Source organism: Schistocerca cancellata, chromosome 2 (assembly GCF_023864275.1).
Source record: "Schistocerca cancellata isolate TAMUIC-IGC-003103 chromosome 2, iqSchCanc2.1, whole genome shotgun sequence".
In the NCBI taxonomy this organism is placed as follows: domain Eukaryota; kingdom Metazoa; phylum Arthropoda; class Insecta; order Orthoptera; family Acrididae; genus Schistocerca; species Schistocerca cancellata.
The window spans coordinates 463955619-463968884 of NC_064627.1; the positions used below are offsets into that span (position 1 = coordinate 463955619).

The 13266-nt window shown below is 40.0% G+C and overlaps 1 protein-coding gene across 1 annotated transcript in view; it reads left to right on the top strand.

The window, feature by feature from the left end:
* The window catches only part of LOC126161972 (cytoplasmic dynein 2 heavy chain 1), a 778966-nt gene that overhangs the window by 368802 nt on the left and 396898 nt on the right, over nucleotides 1-13266 (top strand). The window contains 1 exon segment of the mRNA XM_049918163.1: nucleotides 11382-11560. Coding sequence (XP_049774120.1) covers nucleotides 11382-11560 — 179 coding nt within the window.

The window sequence follows — 13266 nt, forward strand, 5'->3', positions numbered from 1 at the left end:
AGACCTCAGTCTGTGCGATTATTGGCTTTGGGTTTACCTGAAGTCGCAAGTGTATTGTGATCAACGACATCTCTAGGGATGCTGAAAGACAACATCCGACGCCAATGCCTCACCATAACTTTGGACATGCTTTACAGTGCTGTTCACAGCATTATTCCTCGACTACAGCTATTGTTGAGGAATTATGGTGGGCATATTGAGCCTTTCCTGTAAAGAACATCATCTTTGCTTTGTCTTACTTTGTTATGCTAATTATTGCTATTCTGATCAGATGAAGTGCCATATGTTGGACATTTTTTTAACGTTTGTATTTTTTTGGTTCTAATAAAACCCCATGTCATTCCAAGCATGTGTGTCAATTTGTACCTCTCTATCTACATTATTCCATGATTTATTCAGTTTTCAAATTTATACTGACTTTTTGATCACCCGGTATTTGCACTTAGAGGGTTTGAAGTGCCAAAGTGATTGAGGTTTCAGTGTTCCATTATCTGGCCATTTCCAGTCCCTTAAGTTATATGCATCTCTTCCTAACTTTTTGACAATGCTTCACTCAAAAAAAGTTGAAAGTATCCTTCTGGAGAAACAATGACTTACTTCTCGTGCACAGCATTTTCGATACTTCTGAATACCCAACCTGGCAGACGAAAGGAGTGGCCAACAAATGAGTAGACTACTCGCACTTCTTTAACATTCACAGGAGCTTTGTTGCACAGTCAAAAGCAAAGCTTTCCAATTAGTATATAATTTATCCTTTTTCCTGAACAGCCATAGCAGAACAGTTCTATGTAATTGGTGATAGCTACGAACTGAAAAGTTGTCAGGCACTTATACATTGCAAATGAAATTTTGTGTGATCTTTTACAGTGACCTGTCTCAAACCAAGTTGTTGTTGTTGTGGTCTTCAGTCCTGAGACTGGTTTGATGCAGCACTCCATGCCACTCTATCATGTGCAAGCTTCTTCATCTCCCAGTACCTACTGCAGCCTACATCCTTCTGACTCTCCTTATTGTACTCATCTTTTGGTCTCCCTCTACGATTTTTACCCTCCATGCTGCCCTCCAATGCTAAAATTGTGGTCCCTTGATGCCTCAGAACATGTCCTACCAGCTGGTCCCTTCTTCTAGTCAAGTTGTGCCACAAACTCATCTTCTCCCCTACTCTATTCAATACCTCCTCATTACTTATGTGATCTACCCATCTAATCTTCAGCATTCTTCTGTAGCACCACATCCTGAAAGCTTTTATTCTATTATTGTCTAAACTATTTATTGTCCATGTTTCATTTCCATACATGGCTACACTCCATACAAATACTTTCAGAAACGACTTCCTGACACTTAAATCTATACTCGATGTTAACAAATTTTTCTTCTTCAGAAACGCTTTCCTTGCAATTGCCAGTCTACATTTTATATCCTTTCTACTTCGACCATCATCAGTTATTTTGCTCCCCAATAGCAAAACTCCTTTACTACTTTAAGTGTCTCATTTCCTAATCTAATTCCCTCAGCATCACCCGACTTAATTCGACTAAATTCCATTATACTCATTTTGCTTTTGTTGATGTTCATATTATACCCTCCTTTCAAGACACTGTCCATTCTGTTCAACTGCTCTTTCAAGTCCTTTGCTGTCTCTGACAGAATTACAATGTCATCAGGGAACCTCAAAGTTTTTATTTCTTCTCAATGGATTTTAATACCTACTCCGAATTTTTCTTTTGTTTCCTTCACTGCTTGCTTAATATACAGATTGAATAGCATTGGGGAGAGGCTACAACCCTGTCTCACTCCCTTCCCAACCACTGCTTCCCTTTCATGTCCCTCGACTCTTATAACTGCTATCTGGTTTCTGTGCAAATTGTAAATAGCCTTTTGCTTCCTGTATTTTACCCCTGCCACCTTCGGAATTTGAAAGAGAGTATTCCAGTCAACATTGTCAAAAGCTTTCTCTAAGTCTACAAATGCTAGAAACGTAGATTTGCCGTTCCTTAATCTTTCTTCTAAGATAAGTCAGAGGGTCAGTATTGCCTCACGTGTAACATTTCTACGAAATCCAAACTGATCTTCCCCGAGGTCGGCTTCTACCAGTTTTTCCATTCGTCTGTAAAGAATTCGCGTTAGTATTTTGCAGCTGTGACTTACTAAACTGATAGTTCGGTAATTTTCACATCTGTCAACACCTGCTTTCTTTGGGATTGGAATTATTATATTCTTCTTGAAGTCTGAGGGAATTTCGCCTGTCTCATACATCTTGCTCACCAGATGCTATAGTTTTGTCAGGACTGGCTCTCCCAAGGCTGTCAGTAGTTCTAATGGAATGTTGTCTACTCCCGGGGCCTTGTTTTGACTCAGGTTTTTCAGTGCTCTGTCAAACTCTTCACGCAGTATCATATATCCCATTTCATCTTCATCTACATTCTCTTCCATTTCCATAATATTGTCCTCAAGAACATCGCCCCTCTATATACTCCTTCCACCTTTCTGGTTTCCCTTCTTTGCTTACAACTGGGTTTCCATCTGAGCTCTTGATATTCCTGCAAGTAGTTCTCTTTTCTCCAAAGGTCTCTTTAATTTTCCTGTAGGCAGTATCTATCTTACCCCTAGTGAGATAAGCCTCTACATCCTTACATTTGTCCTCTAGCCATACCTGCTTAGCCATTTTGCACTTCCTGTTGATCTCATTTTTGAGACATTTGTATTCCTTTTTGCCTGCTTCATTTACTGCATATTTGTATTTTCTCATTTCATCAATTAAATTCAGTATCTCTTCCATTACCCAAGCGTTTATACTAGCCCTCGTCTTTTTACCTAGTTGATCCTCTGCTGCCTTCACTATTTCATTCCTCAAAGCTACCCATTCTTCGTCTACTGTATTTCTTTCCCCTATTCCTGTCAATTGTTCCCTTATGCTCTCCCTGAAACTCTGTACAACCTCTGGTTTAGTCAGTTTATCCAGGTCCCATCTACTTAAATTCCCACCTTTTTGCAGTTTCTTCAGTTTTAATCTACAGTTCATAACCAATAGATTGTAGTCAGAGTCCACATCTGCCCCTGGAAATGTCTTACAATTTAAAACCTGGTTCCTAAATCTCTGTCTTACCATTATATAATCTATCTGAAACCTTCTAGTATCTTCAGTATTCTTCCATGTATACAACCTTCTTTTATGATTCTTGAACCAAGTGTTTGTTATGATTAAGTTAAGCTCTGTGAAAAATTCTACCAGGCGGCTTCCTCTTTCATTTCTTAGCCCCAATCCATATTCACCTACTACGTTTCCTTCTCTTCCTTTTCCTTCTCTCGAATTTCGGTCACCCATGACTATTAAATTTTTGTCTCCCTTCGCTACTTGAATAATTTCTTTTATCTCATCATACATTTCATCAATTTCTTCATCATCTGCAGAGCTACACTCCTGGAAATTGAAATAAGAACACCGTGAATTCATTGTCCCAGGAAGGGGAAACTTTATTGACACATTCCTGGGGTCAAATACATCACATGATCACACTGACAGAACCACAGGCACATAGACACAGGCAACAGAGCATGCACAATGTCGGCACTAGTACAGTGTATATCCACCTTTCGCAGCAATGCAGGCTGCTATTCTCCCATGGAGACGATCGTAGAGATGCTGGATGTAGTCCTGTGGAACGGCTTGCCATGCCATTTCCACCTGGCGCCTCAGTTGGACCAGCGTTCGTGCTGGACGTGCAGACCGCGTGAGAACGACGCTTCATCCAGTCCCAAACATGCTCAATGGGGGACAGATCCGGAGATCTTGCTGGCCAGGGTAGTTGACTTACACCTTCTAGAGCACGTTGGGTGGCACGGGATACATGCGGACGTGCATTGTCCTGTTGGAACAGCAAGTTCCCTTGCCGGTCTAGGAATGGTAGAACGATGGGTTCGATGACGGTTTGGATGTACCGTGCACTATTCAGTGTTCCCTCGATGATCACCAGTGGTGTACGGCCAGTGTAGGAGATCGCTCCCCACACCATGATGCCGGGTGTTGGCCCTGTGTGCCTCGGTCGTATGCAGTCCTGATTGTGGCGCTCACCTGCACGGCGCCAAACACGCATACGACCATCATTGGCACCAAGGCAGAAGCGACTCTCATCGCTGAAGACGACACGTCTCCATTCGTCCCTCCATTCACGCCTGTCGCGACACCACTGGAGGCGGGCTGCACGATGTTGGGGCGTGAGCGGAAGACGGCCTAACGGTGTGCGGGACCGTAGCCCAGCTTCATGGAGACGGTTGCGAATGGTCCTCGCCGATACCCCAGGAGCAACAGTGTCCCTAATTTGCTGGGAAGTGGCGGTGCGGTCCCCTACGGCACTGCGTAGGATCCTACGGTCTTGGCGTGCATCCGTGCGTCGCTGCGGTCCGGTCCCAGGTCGACGGGCACGTGCACCTTCCGCCGACCACTGGCGACAACATCGATGTACTGTGGAGACCTCACGCCCCACGTGTTGAGCAATTCGGCGATACGTCCACCCGGCCTCCCGCATGCCCACTATACGCCCTCGCTCAAAGTCCGTCAACTGCACATACGGTTCACGTCCACACTGTCGCGGCATGCTACCAGTGTTAAAGACTGCGATGGAGCTCCGTATGCCACAGCAAACTGGCTGACACTGACGGCGGCGGTGCACAAATGCTGCGCAGCTAGCGCCATTCGACGGCCAACACCGCGGTTCCTGGTGTGTCCGCTGTGCCGTGCGTGTGATCATTGCTTGTACAGCCCTCTCGCAGTGTCCGGAGCAAGTATGGTGGGTCTGACACACCGGTGTCAATGTGTTCTTTTTTCCATTTCCAGAAGTGTAGTTTGCATATAAACTTGTACTACTGTAGTAGGCATGGGCTTCATGTCTATCTTGGCCACAATAATGCGTTCACTATGCTGTTTGTAGTAGCTTACCCGCACTTCTATTTTCCTATTCATTATTAAAGCTACTCCTGTATTACCCAAGTTAAGACTGTCAAATTTTTCTTGTTTTAGGTGCCATCAAACTACCATACATACTTACCTTACATACAAACTGTGTCCTTATAAGGACACAGTTGTGTAGCATAATATGCTGCTTAATCATGAAGTTTTGTTAGTATCATGTTCTTCTGGCAGTCAAAAGAAAACTTCTCAGCCTTAGAATCCTCAGTTTATATTAACTTTACAAATACCTTAGCTTATAACAGCATACACTCTCAGTTTTCTAACTAAAATTTTTTTGTCTTCATGAGAAACAGTTGAAATCTTTACTCTTCTTTCCCGTCACAGACACACTGAGACAAACCAGTTCCGGGAGACTTAAAACTTATATTTGGTCACAAATATTTGCCAAAAATAGTATTTTATCTTCATTTCTTCTTTCTCTGTTTGTTGTTGAAGTTTCAAACAATTGATTAACTGTAGGTCTTCCAAAGCTCCCTTACACTAAGATCAGAAGAAAGGTATTTCTTATTAGATTTGTGCCTATAATAGTGTGAATCAACGGGCTACAGTTTATCAGTAAATTTCTTAACAACTTCTCTTCTTTCCCAGAACTTCTTTGACTGTGTGCCTCCCCCTCCTTTTCCTCTAGGAGATGCACCAGTCAATAACTGTTGTTTGCATTGGTTTTGAATCCTGTCTTTCTTGATGCCTAGAACAGAAGGGAAGGTTTCCTGCCATACCTGAATCAATGTTTAATTACTGCTTATTGAACTCACTTTCAGGAAGTACTTCATGCTTTAAAGCTCATTGTCTCTCTCATTAATGTCTTGACTTTTGTTTATTTTTGTGGCTGTCGGACTATCACACTCAAGTGTAGGAGTTTTTACATAGAATCACCTTTCATTACGAAATCAACCCGATCACATGCCAAATATGAATATATGTCTCTTACATTTTTTAAATATCAAAGTTATTTTATTGAAGAATGAAAAACTGTCACTTAGCATGAACACACTTCCCTAATAATGCTTGTGCTCCAGTCTCCTTTAACAGTTATGTTTGTTTCACATTCACTGAAGCAACCATTGCTACATTTCCACATTAATTAAACAGATAATCATTGACCATGGAAGCACTTTCTCTTAAATTCTACTAACAATATGTTTCTTCATGACAATTACTGATTCTCAAACACTATATCTCAACCATAAATCTCTCAGCTAACGCTGTGCACCTTTCTGGGAAATAACTGAATTACTGAACTACTTCCTTTCTGTAAACTGAACTAACATGTTTAATTATTAATTCCATATCTACAAAATTTTGCCCATTACTTATCCATGGTGCAGAAGCATGTGGCCACTCCTTACAGAAGCTCATCACCAACTCTTCTGCACACACCAGGACTGCATGTGATCGCTAGGACTGGGCCATTGTTGTCATTATATGGCAGGACAATGCACCCTCATAGAAAAGCTTGCTCTTCTCCAAACATTCCAGAAGGCAGCTATAAGTAAGGAGTAGAATATTGATACATTAAGATAACAGTACTCCTTACAACAGGCACAATATTCCTGCTGCCTTCTTTCTCATGTTTTCATACTGGTTGTTGTTAAATAGTGTCTTGAACGATGACCTCATCTTGATGTTGTTTTAGTTTCAAATAGCACTTCAGTTCTTATCATAAACTTGATGTTGATGGATAACAAACATTACAGAATCATATTTTAACCCTTTCGCTGCTACAGATGTACTCTTTGCATTCTGAGGGGCTGGGATGCAGCTTTTGTTTGCCAAATGTTGGTTGGTGCTTGTGTTAAGAGACTTCATTCTGACCAATATGAAATACCCATCACCTGACTTTAAGAAAACAATAAGGTGAAAAAATTTGATGTAGGTAAGACATTAAAATTTTACTTTAAATTGAAAGCTGAAGGACATCTTGTTTCATTCTCGAGATATTGATTTTTAGATCCAACATGTGGTTGCATGCAATGTTCCCAGTTCTGTTCATGTGGACTTGCTGGCTGTTACGAAATACTTATCATCCAATTTTAAGAAAACTATTAGGCAAAAGAAATTGAGTTTTGTTTATCTTACACTCTGATATCTTTGCTCCATAAAGGACTAAATTTATTTTCATTGTACATCATAGTTACTGTGCTGCATTGTATTAAGCAAATCATTGCACAATATTTAAAAAGTTTGCAGAGGTAAAAATGCATTGTGTAAACTTTGTGTATGGTTGATTTTAGCTCACACATTGCAGTGAGTGAAATGTAGGTAAGATACTGAAATTTTATTTAAAATTGCGAGTATAATAATATCTCATTTCATCCTCAAGCTACTGATGTTTATATCTGATGGATGACTGCATGCATCACAAATCAAGTGATCATAACAATCATCATATTTAATAAATGGTTCAAGATATCAAAATGGGGCCTGCGAAGAGGCACTTACATTGTATGATAATTACAGAAAACTTTTTTATTCCTGATATATGGAAGTAATCTGCCCGCAACAATGAGAAGTCGGCAGGTCAGGACACATACAGACATCAATAGCACTGTAGGAAAATGCAAGTTGTGTGCCTGTATGTGTCCACAGCACCTCGGGAATGACAGAGCAGTAGATATATACATATCCACAGCAGCAAAAATGGAAACAACATTAACAATGTGAGTTTTGGAACCAACAGGCAAAAAAAAATGTGGGTATGACATTGTTTGCAACAGATGTGGGTATTTAACATTTAAAATTAATGGGATATGACACGGTTTGGAACATCATGCATTAACTGGATGTTGGACAGGATGGAGTAGATTCAGAAGTCACTGCCAAGTCAGTTCTGACCAAAGGTGGATAAGGCAGTTTTTGGAACCTGGTTCCTCATTTGTTAAATAAACTGAATATTTGTGAAACAAATGATGTGAACTAATTATGCATCCCTTACGTAATTGTAGCGACAGGTTTGCAGCCTAACAAGTCTGTAAACTGCTGCCATAGATCCTGTTTCTGACACTAGTTATACACGATGTTCAGAGTTTATAGTGCCAGTGTTCTAACAGTACAGTACAGTACTATTGCTATGACTAAAGCATCTGCATATCCTTGGCAAAAATTGTCTTAGCAAACTGCATCCACTGGTTTATAGTGGTCTTTACGCTATGCACTTCTGCAGCTTGAGCTATGGATTCAAAGGTTGTGTTGCTGAAAGTCCTCTCAGTATCTAAGAAGATGCAGAGCACCATTTTCTGAAAGTGTAGTGCTTTTTTTGCCTTCCCAACAAGTTTGTGAAGTGCTGTTTTGAATGATTTGCCTGGTTGATACACATGCTGGTTTTCACAAAGAGGAACTTCAGTTAACCTCCTTTCCCTAATGAGTATATTAACCAGTTTCTCTAATGCCGTTAGAAGAAAGGAGGGTAGACTGATTGAACTCATCTCATTAGTCATGGTATGATCAGTTTTCATGGGATTCAGACTGACAACAATCTTCACTGTCCTCCAAGCATTAGGAATGACTTCTCTCATACAATGATCTAGTATAATAACTATCCTCCCTCCTCAGAGTGCCTCATGGATGTGTTGGTATCCTAGTGAGGATATTGGGAAGTGGCTCTGGCAGCTGTATCTTTCACCTCTTCCCTGAATGGCTTCCAGGATGACTGTTTCACTTGGTTACCATACAGATTGTATTTAGTAAAGGCCCACTTGATATTTTACCCATGTTACTTTGTTCTTACAAAGTTAAACAGGCTTCGTGATTGCTCTCGTTGCAATTCCAGATTTTATTCAACTAAGGTACATTTCTGAAGGTAAGTTCTGTACCCCTATTCAAGATCTCTAGGTTACCCTCCAATAGGTATTAAAGTAGGTACTCAGCTTTGCTGTTGATGTCACTACTTTCTTGTGTAAAGTTGTGGGCATTGGCATCACAACCAATCTGCAATTGCTGGTTCTTCATGAACGTTTTCCAAATATGATGTCACAGTGACAGGTGTTACTTCATCTGCAGTTTCCTCTAAGTCTACTGGATTTCTTGTTGAATTTTTAACTTCAGATAAACATGAATTTATGTGTTCTCTATATGAATCCCAGTCTTGTCTTCATAGAACTCCGAAAACCCATGGTGTACGTTATGTTGATTACTTCTTATTTCTTATACTCCTGAAGGTAGGTTCCTTATCCTTACCCCTATTCACAATCTGTAGTTTACTCTAAAATAGGTATTAAAGTAGGTACCCACATCTGCTGTTGATGTTGCTACTTCCTCACATGAGGCTGTGGGCATTGGCATCACAACCAACTAGCAGTTGCCAGTTCAGCTACAAGCAGTTGTCTATCAGTCTCATAATTTCCTGTGATGGGTTGAGCACTGCCCTCATTAGGAAGGTATACTGAGACCAATACTACTTTCCTTGTAGCCCCTTCTTACATATTTCATTCTGATGGTCACTAAGTCCTTGGAACAGAAGTTCATCATTGACATAAATGAAATTCCATTTTTAAAATAAATGCTTGTTCTGAGGGGTTTTAGATTCCTGGCATAAATCAGCTTCAACATACCTCCAGTTCCTCCAAGGTCTGATATAACCCCTTTTTACATGGAGGATTCTTGGATCAAGGCAATGTAGTCCTCCTGTGTTCCCAGAAGGTGACTCAAGGTGGTGGTTGCCCCCTTAATTTGCTGCAGGTTTATCTGCAACACTTCTCGCCAACAATTTAATGCCATCATTGTCTTTGATCACCCTCGCAGGAACCTGTGAGAACCTTCACATTGCCTTCACGATTTTGTCTCCAACTTCCACCACAAGGGGTTGACCAACAGTTCCAAGCTTCTGATGAGTGGTCCTCTGTTTAGACTTTCTGATTCTGAACCCATAATTTTTCTAACAAAGTCTCTGGGGGAATACCTTTGAGTAGTTTTGGCACACAGACTGATATATTAGTGGTCTTTGTTGTGTTGACCAGCAGCTTTGCCTCATCCCATGAATATATCTTGGGCACAATCTCCTTCAGCCACTCAACTGTCCCCACCCCCTCACAAACAAAGATCAGAGCATCCTTATCCAGATGGACCCTCCTGAGTTTGAGCCCTTGACTAGTGTCTTCCCCAATTTTTTGAAAAAGGGTCATCTGGACTAACTCGTCCCACTGAGAAAAGGTGCTAACAAGAGCATAGCCTTGTTGAATAACTGCTACCAAAAAAAAACAAAATGCAGTACTATGGGTTTGGTTCCTAGTTGCCTGTGTTAGCTTTGCTGGATGTTTTTCACCTGTGAATTGAAAGTACCAGACTCTTTGCTCATTCTGTTACTACCTCTGTTAGCAGTAGAAGAGTTCTGTTTACCCTCTTCACTTTGAGTCAGTCTTTGTTGGGGATCTTAGGTTCAAGACCTTTTAGCTCCCTCCATTTGTTCTTAGGAAGCCTTTTCTTTCCTTCCATGTCTCTTTGTTCTCTAAGAAGTTTCCTCCTCTGTGCCCAAGTCATAGCCTTAATATTGATCTGATCCAGTTTCTCAGCAACACTTTCCACCCAGTGAAATGGTCCCTCCCCCAATGCTCACGCAGAAACAGTTTCCATTGGCTAAGTGCCCAATATTTGACTGTTTGAGGTGTTTGAACATCAAGTTCCACAGGGTGTGTGTATGTGTGTGTTTCCCACTGTGTTATTCATTTGGTCCCAGGACACTACAGGTGACACATCAGTCTATACCAGCAGAGCCCCAGAGTTCACATGGTGTCTGTGATGCTCCGTTTACTATGCTTTGTCACATGTGGCACACACCTTCAGCAGGGATTGCATCATACCTTGGGTTGGGCGAATTCTTTTGTTTTGGCCCCCCCCTTGTTCCATCTGATACATATTTTCATGTGAATTGGATGACCCAAGAGGGAGTACTTATCCCCCTCACCTCTGAAAGGATGTACTTTTGTGAGGGATCAAGCTCCTCAGACAGAAGTAGAAGCTGTCATGAGGGGGATTCTGGGCAAACTTTTCTTACTGTTCTTCAGTTAGTTCGCAAACTTTTTGGCCCTTAACCCTTTCCAGTTCAATTTTTCTGCTCAGTGTTCTCTCGGTAGTTCTTATTTACTTTGCAATATCGGAAACATGTCGTACATCATTCAACATTGGATCCAGAGTAAAAATCATAGTGTAAGATGTAGTTTAACAGAAGATCCAGTAGGATTATTCATACCTGTTCTCCTACAGGAAAAGAAACTTCTTGTTTAAGAACTACATGGTGGTGTGTGCTCTTTATGTTTCACACATGTACATTTTGTCACTTTTTATGTTAGTTTGTGCATTTTATTATTTTTTTATGAAAGTGATAGTTATGACATTAAAGTAAAAAATATAAATATTTAAATAACTTTTAATTTTCAGTTTGAGGCATCTGAATGTAAATTTCTTTCCTCCATTACAGGTATACAGTGGGTGTTACAAAATGGTGAAGCTGTAGTTCCCTTTTCACTAATAGGGTTGGTAAAAAATGGTTTGTCTCACTTAGCAGGTGTTACTAGTAAATCAGAATATGCCCTTTGCCTTGTACGTGGTCTGGGTGGTAATTTGACCTGCAGCAACAGAGAGGTATTTGCAAAAGAGGTAAGAAGTAATCTAATTTTTCATTGTAATGTTACTAATTGTATTAATTTTTGTGTCAATAGCATATTGTTTGTGAATGACACTCCTGATTACAAATTTAAGAAATAAAGTATTATATTTAATGCAAGACATGTATAGCCTCTCTACTTGAATGTATAGCCTCTCTACTTGAAGATTAGATTTAGAGAGAATCTATTCTTATTTTCTATTTCTAAAATATTTGATTCCTGTTTGGCAGCATTTGTGATGCAATATTATTTTACAGTTTTGATTAAACATTGTCAATGCTTCTTGTAGCGAAATTAAAACTTTATTTTGATAATTAGATTCCACTTGCAATCAGCCAAACTAACAAAGGATCTTGTGTAAACTGATTATGCTCAATTATAATTTTGAGCTCCCAAAGTTACACTATTAGAAAATACAAAAGTAAAAAATTAAAAAAAGTGTAGTAATTGTCCAAGCTGATACAGATTGTACTCGAGAGAGAGATAAAAATGTTATTAATCTTTAGGTTCATTTCATTGTTAATTGACTCTTTCGTGTTGCTATACAAATCTCAACATTTATTATAGTGATTTCATAAGTTTCTCATCAAATTCTGTAATAGAAAATTACAATATAAATGGAGTATATTTTACCGGTCCAGTATCTTGAACTGTTATGGATTTTAAAAAGGAAAAAAGATTCATAGGTAAAGTGTTTGATCAGGCAGGCTTTGTATCAGACTTAAGGTGTATAACAGTTTTCCAGAAAATACCAAGAAATTTGTACTAATAAATAAGTATATTGTTGTTGTGGATTGACAGTATTTCCTGGCACTAAGTGAGTTTTATTGTGTTGTGATGTATGTGGTGTAGCAACTGCTTTGAAACTCAAAGTTGGGATATGTCTCCTGATAGGATATTTTAATGTCGTGTTATTTGTTCAGATATAAATGTAGTCATCCACTTTGCATGTTTTCTTTGGAAGTTAAAATACTGAGGCAGGTCCCTTACCTTTCTTCAGCATGTTTTGTCGATTGTATTACTCATATGGATATGGTGTCTGTTCTTTTGGATATGTTTGAAAGAACAGACACCATTGATGACCTGCAGCCATCTAGAACGAAATTAGAATTATATATTAATACCTTCAGCTGCTGACGGACGTATATATATATATATATATCAACAGGGACAGGTGAAAATGTGCACCCTGACCAGGACCCAAACCTGGGATCTCCTGCTTACATGGCAGATGCTCTATCCATCTGAGCCACCAAGGGCACAGAGGATAGTGTGATTGTAGGGACTATTGCGCGCATGCCTCCCGCAAGACCTGTTCAGAGTACAGTAGTGTTTCCCTTCATACGACAGGTGTACACTACACTTGGAAAGTAACTTTTAGCTTAGCGCAGTACTTGTGGCGTGCACATGAGGTCTGCTAAGATACCTCTGCATACTGGATGAGCTGTTTGGTCTGGTCATCCACTGGGGCATGAACAGTCACCAGTAGTTGTTAAAGATGTCACAAAATGTTATTTCAGTTTAGCAAAAGAATCTTGATACTGGATACTAGTTAACTGCAGAAGTGATCAGAGTAGGGTTCCAAAATTAAAGTCACTCAGTAATGGTTATAACACATATGCAATGCTTGGAACAGAAAGTTGTCTGAAACCAGGAATAAATAACAGTCCCATGTTAAATATGTATCACAAGATAGAC